This window comes from Puma concolor, chromosome C2, assembly GCF_028749965.1.
Source record: "Puma concolor isolate L17-30 chromosome C2, mPumCon1.1.hap2, whole genome shotgun sequence".
Taxonomy (NCBI): domain Eukaryota; kingdom Metazoa; phylum Chordata; class Mammalia; order Carnivora; family Felidae; genus Puma; species Puma concolor.
In genome coordinates, this window is record NC_141675.1 from 55,303,378 (window position 1) to 55,317,545 (window position 14,168).

At 41.7% G+C, this 14,168-nt stretch overlaps 1 protein-coding gene across 3 annotated transcripts in view; it reads left to right on the forward strand.

The window, feature by feature from the left end:
• Positions 1-13,034, forward strand: part of PPM1L (protein phosphatase, Mg2+/Mn2+ dependent 1L) — a 307,409-nt gene extending 294,375 nt beyond the window's left edge. For all 3 annotated transcript variants that reach the window (XM_025913869.2, XM_086674640.1, XM_086674638.1), the window contains exons 3-4: positions 2,770-2,931; positions 6,526-13,034. In XM_025913869.2, coding sequence (XP_025769654.1) covers positions 2,770-2,931; positions 6,526-6,872 — 509 coding nt within the window. In that variant the 3' untranslated portion in view covers positions 6,873-13,034. The remainder of the gene's footprint in view (positions 1-2,769; positions 2,932-6,525) is intronic.
• The last annotated feature ends 1,134 nt before the right edge of the window (positions 13,035-14,168 follow it).

Sequence of the window (14,168 nt, forward strand, 5' to 3'; positions counted from 1 at the left end):
AGAAGTGGGTCATTTTCTTTGTTGTGTCTCCATTAGTGAGAGAGAAAGCCTTTCCCAGAAGCCCTAAGCAGACCTCCCCTTAAATCCTTATCCATGGAGCACCCAGTTCCCCCCATGCAGATAGTAGGACATTATCCTAGACGTTTCCCCCTCTCCTTTATTTCCCTCACTCTCTATGACCTCTCTAGGTTTTATATAATCTGTCTCCTACCCTCTATCTACATTAATTCAGATGCTCATTATCTCTTTCTCTCTCCCTGGATCCAGTTTATCTTCCATATTGCCGCTGAAATGATCTTTTAGAACACGTATCTCATCATGACACTATCCTGCTTAAAATCCTTCTGTGATTCTTAATCACATATACGATTAAATATCAATTTTTTTTCCTAGCTGTAGGATTGACCTCTCCCTTCCTCTTTTATTAAAAAAAAAGACTTACCTGGCAGCTCAGGACAGCTAGCAGATGGGTGTAGAGCTGCTGTGCTGAAATGGGATGGGGAAAGGGCCCATAGACAGGTGGGTCCACCTGCTTCCCTCACAGGAAGGCCCAAAGCCCTTCCCTAGACCCCCTGCAGTACAGGCAAGTGGAAACACCTACAGGCCAATTGGTATGGACCTCAGGAGTGTCAGCCATGCTAGTGGCACAGGCTTAGATGGTAGTGGAGGCCGAGGTCAAAAACATGGTCTCTCAGAGTGTGCAGAGTGAGAAGGGAAGAGGGCCAAAGAGAATGCACTGCTTTCAAGCCATGCAATATCCAATGAAGTAATATTTCTTTTTTTTTTTTTTTTAGTTTATTTATTTATTTTGAGAGAGTGGGGAGGGGCAGAGAGAGACAGAGAGTGAGAGAGGGACTCCCAAGCAGTCTCTGCACTGTCAGCACAGAGCCCGATGCAGGGCTCAATCTCATGAACTATGGGATCAAGACCTAAACCGAAGTCAAGAGTCAGATGCTTAACTGACTGAGCCACCGGGTGCCTTTAAAGTAAGGTTTCTATTTTACCTTTCATACTTTAAGAATGTGCCTTATATTCTCTGATTGTGTTAGACATGTTAATCCAATCAGATTCTTGAGGAGAAAGTGAGGATTGTTCAAGACCAAAAGGCAACTAATATTAAAAACTGAGAATAACAATTTCTAATTGATGAATTATTTTTGTGTTTACATTGTCATTTTTATAGTGTTTTTTAAAGGTAAAAGTGGGGCGCCTGGGTGGCTCAGTCGGTTAAGCGGCCGACTTAGGCTCAGGTCACGATCTCACGATCCATGAGTTCGAGCCCCGCATCGGGCTCTGTGCTGACAGCTCAGAGCCTGGAGCCCGTTTCAGATTCTGTGTCTCCCTCTCTCTCTGCCCCTCCCCTGTTCATGCTCTGTCTCTCTCTGTCTCAAAAATAAATAAACGTTAAAAAAAAAAAATTTTTTTTTAAAAAAAGGTAAAAGATTTGCAATTTGCCTGGATAATCCCTAAGATTAATCTTTTTTCTCTTTTACAAAGCTTTTCATATCAGAAATTCTGAGTTAACCAATATTTCATGTATTTCCATTTTTGATCAAAACCCAGTTTTGAGTTAAATAGGCTTGAGAATGGAATTTCAAACTGAACTATAATACCCGAATATGCTAAATATGCTAATTATTCTCCCTGCTCTTGATATTGAGCTGCATTTATTCTTTACGTCCATTTAAGAATTCAATCTTGTTTCTTCTTCTGTAAAGACGAAAGAGCCGTTTAGATGCAGTTTACATTCTGTTCTAGAATATAGCCTTCTAAACGAGGAGGGAAATATTAATGAAGACATCGATGGATAATTTTAACAAGGAAAGGCGTTAACAGTTTGAAGCAACAGCTTAATGGGTTGTGCATTTCAGTGGGTATTTGCATACTCAGTGACATTGTCAGAAGGGAGGAGGGAGAATGGAAAGAGCTGGGCAGAGGACACCAGGCGGGAAATAAGGGCAATCTCCAAGTAGACTAGGACTGTCCAACTCTTATTTGCTCTTACCCGTTCTCATTTCAAGAATGGTTTGAGAAGAGCTTGTCCTTTTGTGTCTTGTATAGGCAAGCAGGTCATCAGTCTTGCTTCCCTTCTGACTCTGACCACCCCGACCCCCCACCTCCCATCTACCTCGATCTCATCTCTATCATCACTGTAGGTTTTTTTTGCTTCTCCCGTTATAGTCTGTCCCCATCACACCCTGGAGGTGATCTGTTTTTGGCTACCAGTCTTCGCCATCAGACTTTGTATAGGCAAGTTTGTATAGGCAGCTCCTTCATGGCTCCCCATGACGCCATAAGATCAGGCTGTTGGCATCTGTCATTTATTGCCTCTTCCAGCCCCTCTAGCTGAGGAGCCCACACAACCCCTATCCTCCCCACCTTCTGGGACTTCACAGAGATTAGGCACCAATGAGAAGCAAAAAATATGTATCAATTGTCTGAAGCTTCAAATTGATTTGGACTCTCTCCTAATCCTTTTAAATGTGATACGTGTTTAAATTAAGAGGAGCAGAAACAAAAATGATTTGGGAAAATGATAATGTTATCCTAGCTTTTTTCAGTAACATTCTAACATGGTTAAGAAAATGGACTGTCAGATTTGATCAGTGTTGTTGAAGTGAACAGCCATCATTCTCAGAGTGTCTGGAGTTAAATTCTCACCCAGCAGGAGCAGTTTTAATGACTGAAGAATCCAGTAACACGGAGAAATAGCTGAATCTCAATGCACTGCTGACCTCTCACGTTGCCCCTCTCTCTTTTGTTTTTCAGGTACAACGTGTTTGATTGCTCTGCTATCAGATAAGGACCTCACCGTGGCCAACGTGGGTGACTCAAGAGGGGTCCTGTGTGACAAGGATGGGAACGCCATTCCTTTGTCTCATGATCATAAGCCTTACCAACTGAAAGAAAGAAAGAGGATAAAGAGAGCTGGTGAGCTTGTGAATACCTCCAAGGACTGTCTGCCATCCTGTTCGGTGAACAAGGTGGCTTGCTTGGATTGCCTGTGGGGGATGAGATGTTCAGTTACCCAGTGATTAGTAGATGAACACAGAGGCTGGTGCTGAGGTAGCTGAGACTTAACTTTGGGACATTTCTTGTCAAATGACCATGGAACTTGCCCTTCTTCAAGGCCAAAGATTCCAAAAGGGCTCCCCCAAAGCCCTTTACCTATTTAAAGGCTAACGAGATCTTTGGGCACCTGCTTGCCATACTCTGTTTCCTCCAGCCACCCCAAACTACTAACCATTCCCCAAATGAACCATGTCTCTGGTAGCTCTGTGCCTTTGCACGTGCCATCCCCACCATCCATTGGATAACGATTACTTGTCCTTTAAGATTCAGTTTAAAGGCATCCTTTTGGAAGTCTTCCCTGTCACTGCGCCAAAGGCTCCCCCAGTCTGGATTAGGTGCCCCTTCATCTTTCCCAGCATCCTATGTGGGTAACCTATCGGGTTACCTTTCACAATGTATGGACATACTTGGCTCTCCTATCTGTCCTGTCTTCCTGATTGTGAACTCTCTGAGGGCAGGAATTTGGTCTTGTTCCTCTCTCTGCTCCCAGCACCTAACTCAGTGAGTGCTCGGCACAAGTAAATATTCTGGGGTGGGGCTGGGGGTGTCCCTTTTTTATTAATTTCTTTCTATATCTAGAGGCTGGGGATACAAACTTACATTCTGGAATTGGGATGGGGTGGGGAATGGAGTAGACAGACATTAACAATAAATAAGTAAAAATAGGTAAATTGTCTAGTATATTACAAAGTGATAAACATTATGAGGAGACACAAAGCAGGCAAGGGAATGGGGAGTGTCAGGGGTGGTCACTATAGGCCTCACCAAGGTGACATTAGGACAGAGACTTGAAGGAAGAAGATCAGTTGATGATTATATTTTCATAATTCACTTTGGAGGGATTCTTTTCTAGCTGTGGAAAGGAGGAGTCCCTCCCTCTGCAGACTGACAAGTGAGGCATGTAGGCTCTGTGCAGTATGCCAGGCGGCAGACCCAGCTGTCCAAGGGGAGCTCACGTACCCTGGGTCTCTAACCAGAATGGGCCCCTGCTGCCCAGGGTAATTGCAGTTGACTCTCAGTCTCTACAGGTCAGCTTCTGCCCAGAACCTAATCAACATTTGAGTTTTCACAGTAGGAAGCTGTACTGTTGAGTCAAAAAGTGTTGAATTTTATTACAACCTTCTGCTTCAGTGACTGCTTGAGATGCAGAATAATTTTTAATGAAAGCTTTGGTCAGGTTTTTTGTTGGTGGGATGGAACAGATGATGTTTTAGGAGCATCTGTCCAGCTGCAAATAATATGAGCAAAATTGCTGGCTTCCTTACTTACAAAGACACCATTTCCCTGTGAGTCCACTGCAACCCTGGACTTATGACACAGTCTGTGCTCGTGTAAACACAGGCAAGGGTGTGTGTGCAATGCACGATACCTTGAAATGTCATCATAGCATCCAGCGTGCCCTTCTGAAATGGCATTCCCATTTTATCCTTCCTCCTCGTCCCTGCCAGACCCACCACCTGCACCCCCACCCTGCAGGGATGCTTTATAGAAGCCAATTTGGACACAGTCTCCAAGGAAGTTAATCGAACCGGCTGTGTCAAGGGTGTATTTTATACCAAGGCTTAAGGGACAGTGATTGGTTTTATTACCTTTATGTGTGTTTTCTCTGACCTCAGCCTTCCTTTCAGGACATCTTTCCCTGTCCTACTTAGCATAACAATACACTGCAACCAGTCTGGGCCAAATACATTTTGGTCCATCTGTCTTCATTCCTTTTGTTGTTTCCAACAACAGCAATGGTATCAGCTGCCATTTATTATTGTTTGCTCACTGTGCTGGGAGCCAAGACTGGTTCTTTACATATGCTTTCTTTTTACTTACTTTATGAGATTGATGATGTTATCCTCATTTTACAACCACGGAAGTGGGACCTCATAGAGACATGTGTGCCCAAGGACACACAACTAGTGAATGGTGAGATGAGAATTGAGACCCAGGACGTGGACTCTGGAGCCCATGCTCTTGCCCACTAGACCACACTTCCTGGAATGTTCTCACAGATTCCTGCCCATAGAAGTCCTACCTGTCATTCAAAGCCCAGCTTTACTGCTCACTCCTCCCTGACTATCACAAAGATATCGTTGCTCCTTCTCCATCTGATTATAGCATTTAGCAGGTACTAGTTTCTCCCTAAAAGAATACTTCTTTTTTTTTTTAATTTATTTAAATCCAAGTTAGTTGACATATAGTGTAATAATGATTTCAGGAGTAGAATTTAGTGATTCATCACTTATATATAACACTCTGTGCTCATCCCAACAAGTGCCCTCCTTAATGTCCATCACCCATTTAGCCCATCCCCCCCACCCCCAACCAACACCCTGCCAGGAACCCTCAGTTTGTTCTCTGTATTTAAGAATCTCTTATGGTTTGTCTCCCTCTCTGTTTTTATCTTATTTTTGCTTCTCTTCACTTATGTTCATCTGTCTTGTTTCTTAAATTCCATGTATGAGTGAAATTATGTGATATTTATCTTTCTCTGACTGACTTAATACACTTTAGTTCCATCCACGTTGTGCAAATGGCAAGATTTCAAGGAAATCTTTGCTTTGTGCTTACAGTTGTCAATACATGTGGCTTTTCCTTTCTGCTAGACTCTACTTCTTTTGAGAAAGGTCTGGATCTTATATAACTTTATAGCCTGTAAATTGCCTTGCATGGAGTATACATTTAATAAATATCCGACAAATAATATGTGAATGAATAATGTTCTAGCTTCTTTCAAGAAAAAATAATAATAGATAATATTGAGTGCATGTTATATTCAGGCACTGTGCTAAATGATTTATATGGAATAACTCCTTTATTTCTCACAAGTCAATAGAATAGGTGGTATTATTGCCCACGCTTTGTAGTCAGGGAAACCTAGAATCAGAGAGAGAGAGCTTCTCGTCTGAAGTCACACATAGCTACAAGTGACAGAGCCAAGAATCACATCTAAGTAGTCAACCCGAGAGCCTAAGCTTTTAACCACTGTGCTAAAATACACCTTTCTTTAATCCTGATCCTATCTGGGGAGTTGTTTTGAGATCTAGATGCACCCAAGGGTGGCCTTGAGCTAAATGAAGTAGCCCAGTGGGGGTCTTTGGTTCCCGTTCTTATGCCTTTCAGCACTCTTTTGCCATTGTCATTGATCGCTACCCTGGTGCTCCCTACTGTCCATCAAGGTGTTGTTGAGTTAAAACCAATGCCCTCACCTATATGTATCTTCCTACCCTCAATATTTATATTGATATAGTCTTCAGAGCCTTTAAGATGCTAAAGATGAGGACGTGAGGATCTACTGGTAGCGTGTGAAACCTCAAGTCATGTGGCGGGAATACTCTCCTGGCAGTGCCAGGGGAGCTGAGGGGGGCACATGCAATAGATGAGCCTTTTGTACATGCACCCAGACTCTGCCGTGTGTGTGAGATAATGGCTGGTCAAGCTAATGGGCTCCTTCTGTCTTTACAGGTGGTTTTATCAGTTTCAATGGCTCCTGGAGGGTCCAGGGAATCCTGGCCATGTCTCGATCCCTGGGGGATTATCCGCTGAAAAATCTCAATGTGGTCATCCCAGACCCAGATATCCTGACCTTTGACCTGGACAAGCTCCAGCCCGAGTTCATGATCTTGGCATCAGATGGCCTCTGGGATGCTTTCAGCAATGAAGAAGCTGTTCGATTCATCAAGGAGCGCTTGGATGAACCTCATTTTGGGGCTAAGAGCATAGTTTTACAGTCATTTTACAGAGGCTGCCCTGACAATATAACAGTCATGGTGGTGAAGTTCAGGAATAGCAGCAAAACAGAAGAGCAGTGAACCCCTCAGGGTTTCGTCTGCCTTAGACTAAAGGACTTTCAACACACTGGTCTCTTTTAATGTAGTGAAAGGCGTGGGAGTTACAATTAGGATCATCTACCTAGACATGGGATTCCCCCTCCCTGGTGGCCATAGGTCTATATGCAGTAATGAACAGAGGGTGCTCTCAGCCAATGTAGCCAAGAGGCTGGAAAATGGTTTCTTCATGTTTTTCCAAGTCTTTCATCCGATGTTGAAAATATATAAATATATAGCTGTAGATTCACACGTATGAAGTGAATGGCATATGTGCCATATATTCTCCCATTTGAGATTCTTTTCAAGATCTCTTACAGGGTTCTCCAGGCATCAGACTTTGTCCTCTCTTCGGAGCCGTGAACAGAGCAGGCCTCCAGAGCTGCAGGAGACAGGCTTCAGCGTCCCCTGTGAGTCAGGGCTGATGTGTCAACGCCCGTTGCTGAGAGGCAGAGCTATCCTGAGAGTGCTTTGTCCTTCTGAGCCCAGGTTTTTCTGCCCAGCAGCAGCCCAGACACAGATTTGGGATGGTTTATTATTCCGTGGCCGCTCTTAGAGACTGAGGGAAGTGGGGAGGATGAGAGCTGCCTGCACAGCAGACATAACCTTTTCCCCTGGCTTCCTTTATTAGTTAAATAGACTCTGTGTACCACCTGACCAGTCTTTGTGCGTTTATCCTAATTGTGCATGACCTTAACCTTTTGCTTCTACCTTACCTTATGTAATAGGCAGCTGTGAAACTTCACCACCAGACACCACGATTTTTTGTCTTACCAAGAAACCTGTTCGGGGAAATGAGTAACGCAAATCACAATACCATAATTCCTTCAGTCTTTAAGGGTAGAGGAAAATAGTGGCCAAATAAGTCACAGTGCCTCTTGGGAAATCTACTGTTTGCATTAGGAGAGAAAGCTGGTGAGGTCACCACCCTGAACTGAGCTCCAGCGGCCAGTTTTTGTGCGGGTTTTTTTTCCTCGGCTATCCTATTAGCTTTCATGTATCTTTCAAGCAGTGTTCAGAGAAGCAGCAGCCTCGAACTGCGTGTGTCTTCCCTGAAGCCCAGTACACAGTTCCCAGTGCGGTTTGGCATTTGGTGATAAAATGCTGGCATGTGCTTCTCCTTGACAGTGGAAAGGCAGCAGCCGGTAACATTTGGTTGCAGATCACCGTCCGCACTAGGTAGCTTTCCCCAAAGAAATACAATCTGTCCCACACCGCCCCGCCCTGTGTTTCAGGCAACCCAGCTATCTGGGAATTCAAGCTCAAACCTGTATTGTTAAGTGGCTCAGAGTTATTTCTGTGCAAAGCTTGCTGCTCTTCATTTCCTATCTCCAAAGTCATGTTTCCAATATCAGTATTGTATAAATTAATTGACAGAAAATGCTGGGTCATCCTGTTTGCCTGGCTGACGTGGCTCAAGCAACCAAACAAGATTTTTGTTGTGTCTCCGCCCCTCTGTGTCTGAAATGTCAAGGTGTCCACCTGGTTTTGTCCTTCTCAAGTGGGCACTTGTCGTTAGAGCTTCTCAAAGGCCCCATTGCTTGGCCACCTCTGGTCCACGGTGCTCCTCGCCTCCCCCCCCAAACCCTTATTCAACTATGCAGCTTTCCGGAAGCAGGTTCCAAGGGAGGACCTGGGAGGATGAAAAGATTCCCTTACGGCTGCCAAGGACTGCACACCCTGTCTTGATTCCTCCAAGCACTTACCTTTCTTTGACTGCAGTGAGAATTAATAATGGTTTCCCAAGAGATTTGGCTCACTTTGGTAAACTGTAACATTAGAATTTCCAACATTAGAATCAGAACCCTGATTTTTTTTTCAGCTATAGAATGTTCTAGTACAAAATATCTGCCACCATTTTAGATTGAAGTGTTTGCATATTGAGAGACAGTGAGCATTTGGATGTGTGTATCTGGGTGGGGGTCAGGAGAGGAATGTAGGAGTCATGCTGGTTGTGCTCAGTGATGGGACAGTCAAGCCAGGTGGCCCATGTTTGCTTGGAGATCTAGGACATTGTGACTCTGGAGAGTTACCAAAGCCCACCAGGAACAGGCAGTTTCAGCATGTTGTGCTACACAGTCCATTTTCCTTTTTTATTTTTAACTTAACCCTAAAATTCATCATAACAAGAGAAAGAAATTATTAAATTCCATGATCATTGTTATTGTCTAAAATGAAAATAGTAATGTTTTGGTGAAGACAAAAAAGCAAAGCCACAGTGGAGTCCTGTTTGTTTACCCTGCGCGATGTCTTCCTAGGCGGCACCGAGTGCAGGACTGTATGCCTGGGGAAGCCCCCAGCTGAGGTTCACAAGGTGGCTTCCAAATTTTGCTTTGTAGAATTAACTCCTTTCTGAATTTAACCACATAGTGTGTGTGTATTTCCTACTCCCTTTCTTTCTGCCTCTTTTCCTCCCACTTTGGCTTGTAGATTTTTCAAAGATAGACATTTTAGGCAAAATAGTAGCAGTTTTATTAATAGCTGTGTCTAAACTTAGAGAATTTTGCTTCCTTCCCCTGTCCTGGAGCTCTCTCTGACCCTCCCTCCGTCCAGCTGTTTGGGGTCTACAGACATCACCCCTGGGGTGCCCTGTGGCTCATTTTCTAGGGACAAGGGAAGTTGAATCTAGCCTTTAGGGAAATTGATTTGAGGAGTTTGCATGTGAAACTTCCCTAAACAGCACTGCCAAAGCTTTGGAATTACCACACGAGGCCGCCCAGACTCCCTAGCCCGAGTTCGCATTGCCAATAGCCCCATGGTGCCAAATTTTGGGATGATTTTGCGGTCTTTTAAAAATGAAGTTGGGAATGAATGACCACATGCTTATGAGCCCCCAGCAAGGTGCCAAGCCCAGATCCTCATTAATGCACTGCTCTGCTTCTGCTCCACTGGCAATTTATACTCTTAACATGGGTTGGGATTAGGGGCAAGGGTAGGACAAGATAGGAAAACTTTTTAAAAAATTCATTGTATTTGCAATTCTTTAATCAAAGGAATAAACAATACTTACATTAAAAACTCCAAAGCTAGTTCCTAAGATCTGCATTCATTTTATGTGACCAACTTGTCCAAGGCACTTAACTCTGAAGTCACTATTGTAATACAACATGACTGTGCACAGATGTACACATTACTGGTAACCAATGGCTACATTCTATTCCTTGCAGTAGATAAAAGGTATTGGCCTCTTGAATCTTGTCTATGTGATAAAGGTATTACGAAGAGTATTTTTTTTGTAGAGTAAAGGAGCACAGGCAATCTGGATAATTTAACACAGGGCTTATTTCAGGCAACTGTAATGATTTCAACCCACATACATTTTGTGCATACGGGACTGCGTTAGAGTGACAGCATCATCATTTCAATCCAACTGAAGTAATTCTAGGAAATTGATTACATTATTGAATTGGATCACTGGGATTTCCGGCAGTACATGCGAGATACACAAGGGAGTGATCACTTTTTTCCTTTGCCCGGTATACCTTGATTTTCTGGATTTTTTTTCTCCTCGAGTTATGGCCAGATCGAATGCTCTTACAACTATGTCAATGAAGAAGGTTTAGAAAGGGCAACATTTTGTAGTGCATTTGAAAGTCTGAGAATAAATGCTGTGGATAAAGCTTTATTCTTTAATGATTTCAGAAAAATTGTTTTCCCTTTGACTCATCATCATTAGACTGATCCTCCCATAATGTTCTCCCCAGATTGCCTTAGCTTGTCACACCAGCATTCCTGAACCAGCTCTGCAGAAATGACATGACTGTTAGATACCACACTGGGGCCTATTTAATTGCCTCTAGATTAAATTGTTGGTATCTAGACTTTTGAGCTACTTAGCTGAACATGGCAGGAGTAATAGAATCCAGTGTTCCCCAGAATGTGTTCTGTAGAACCTAAGTTCCAAATGGAGGTGCTCTTCCAAATATAAGGTTCCATGGTCAAATGAGTTTGGGAAACATACTATCTTATCATACTGTGTGCTTATAAGCACATAGAAGGTTTTAATTTAAATGTCCTATGGTGGGGCGGGGGGGGGGGCGAAATATACCACAAACGTAATTTAAGTTAGCTCAGTGTTTTTCAGATTAATTTGGACAGAGAAACTTTTTTGAGTAACACCTAGTAACATTCCAAGGAGCTTGTGTTCCATAGGACCCACATTGGAAATTCTGGTATATGGAAATATTACTGTTTTCTCATTCACTGTGACTCTTAGTAGTAGCAGTACAGTTCGCAATTTTGAAACAAGTCCTTTCACATAGGAGGCTGATTTGTCAGTGAAAGCAGTGTTAAGAAGCAGTCTGACTTAATAAGCCCATCAGCAGCCTCCCGTTGATAACAGAAGCCCAGCAGTCCTACCTGAAGGTCTAAACTTCTCTCTTCTTCTGTGTGAATAATAAGTAGGAGCCTTGCCGTAGCTAGGGATTTCTTAGATTCATTCCAAGAGCTTTCCGTTCTGTTTTGAAGTTACCTCTTGGCTTTCCGGATTGAATCAAAACAAATAGATTTATATTTCATCACAACGTGAGAGTTTAAATATACATATTTAAAATAATAGAAAAGGGGGAAAAGACTTGGTTTTAATTCATTTTAAATTTTTAACTCAATTTTTAAAATTATGTATCCATTGTGTAATAATGGAAATGTAAACTAATAACACTTCTTTACTCTCTTTCCTCTGTCACTCTTTCTAGATTCAATGATATAATCCGAATCAATCAAAGCTCATTCATTCTAAAATCCCTTTCCCATATTTTCCCACCTTTCACATTTTATGTATAAGATAGTTTGGTAAGTCATCTCTTGCATCAGATGTAGGGCTTGACTATATAGCTCCATACTCCTCACTCAGCCTGGGCAGTGCTGGGAAGCTCTGAGAGGCAATCCCAAAATAACAGATGAAATAAATTTAGTCCCAAACGTGGCGCACGGGGAATTTAGGGTAACTTCATTAACTCAGAATTACCTCCACTGTCCAGGAATTATACCCACCCTGTGGACATTATCCAAACTAGTAAAAAACTGAAAGTGAAATTATTCAGGCCAAGTGGCAGATGGTGGAGGGCAAGTGATGGTTGACACTACATGGCTTCCGTCAGATATGTGCATCTAGACACGTTTTCTAATATGTAAATTTTTTGCTAATTCATGATGTTTATGCTTTGTCCATTACTTTTTTGTTACCACTGTTAAGCTGCAGACTGTTTAACTAAGAGATGCTTATACTAATTTTGATGTGCTTAGTAATGACCACACCAGCACCTGTATAATCACTTTCTTAATCCAAACTAAGGACTTTGTAGAGAGCATGTAGTAGCTGTGCATTTTAACAAATCATCATAGGCATTTTCACAGTTCAAAACTCTGCCAGCCAGCAAGCAAGCAGCAAAGGTGTAGGTTATATTTAGAGATGTGGTTCCATTTATTCTAGAAGTCCTATAATCTGGTATTATTTAACTACAAAATTCCCCCTGACATTTGCCAAATTTGAATTAAGCTCAGAGCCTCCAAGTACCTGAGACCTTGGCTCTGAGCACCAGCAGATTGCCGCGAAGGGTCTGGCAGCAGATTGTGGTGGGTGAGCATTGAGGGCAGGACCACGTGCATGAGTCACTCATTACCTCTGTAGGAGAGGGAGTATCGGCCACACTCTCCCATCACCTTCTGTCATGAGGAAATTCCAGAGGTTAAATATGATATCATGCATTATCTCCACTTGCTTCTGTATATATCTGACAATGCATAATTTAACCTATGTTTGCACAGAAACAATGGTAGAAGTAGTAATCAAGGAACTGGGGGAGAATATCTTAAGGGTACCCAGACACTAAAACTGTAAAAAGTAGGTTTTCCAAAATTTGTATTATCAGTCTTCTGCCATACATGTGTCATATTTAATAGCAATTACTGACACGTGCACACAGATCAGTAGAAGGCAATTGTTCCCACATCTTACCTACTCAGACGAGTGGCTTCCTACTTAGAGTATTGGCTAATGCTTTTTTTATGGGTTAAGAAAGACAGAATTCTAGAGCTCCTTTTATAGGACTGCTAGAACAAGCAGAATGACATCTAAGAAAAATAATTTGAACATTTTTTTAATTTAAAAAAAGGCAAAATTAATTTCCAGTATGGTCAAAGTCAGAATGAAAAGAAAAGCATTTTTAAGAACACATAAAAGACAAAATTAAAGGAGAATAATATAAAAGGAAATATTTTAAGAAAAGAAAGCATATTTTATTACATTATGAATCATGCTTTCTGATACTTGTGGTTTTTCTGAAGTTAAGGAGATAACATTGAAATAAGAAAGTGAAAATTGAGTTATTTGTAAAGTTAGTAAAATTACAGTCCCTGTTCCATTCTTTCCCAATGAAAATGAATACATGTGGTCTTATTTATTGCTGCTCTAAACACCTTCACTGTTCTAGGTTCTGTTTACTTTCCAAATCTTAGCTACAACAGAGAGCGAATTTTAGAAGACATAATTTTTCAAATGCCAACATGAATACCAGTGAGTATTCAATTCAAAACAGACAATTATGAATCACTCAACTGGGTTTTACTCCTGAAACCAAGACTACACTGTATATTTACTAACTTGAATTTAAACCAATTTTTAAAATAAATAAATAAAACACAATTACAAAAACAAACAACAGGGTCATTCCGTGTTCTCACCTGTGGGAGGTTTTCTAATCCATATAATGCAAAGGGCCATATTTGCTCATATAATTTAAAAAAAAAACACCAATCATGTAGAAATGATGTTTCAGACATCTTTAGCCCAAGAGAATGAGGTCTTTTGTGCAAATTTTAAATTTCTGTCTGAGTATATGTAAGAATAAACAATGACTGCTTAGTGTACTAATGAAAAGGTACAAATCCTGCTATTTGGGAAAAAACTAGAAACATGGGACATTAAGCAAGACTACTCTCCACATTTAGGCTCTAAGACTATAACCAAACAGGCTTCATGTATTGGTTATTTTGATTGCCCTTTTATCTCAGGCATATATTCAGAAAATAGAGTAATAAATACAAAAATGGAGAAAATCCAATAACTTTTGCTTCTATTTTAGAATGCAGGGGTGCCTAGCTGGCTCAGTCGGTACAGCATGCAACTCCTAATCTCGGGGTCGTGAGTTCAAGCTTCACACTGGGCACAGAGATTACTTTAAAGAAATTAGAAAGCAGTGTTTGCCCTGGTTAATTTGTCTGAAATACTTGTTCATATTGAAACATTAACACCTACAACATTGTCTTCAGTTTACCCTTCAA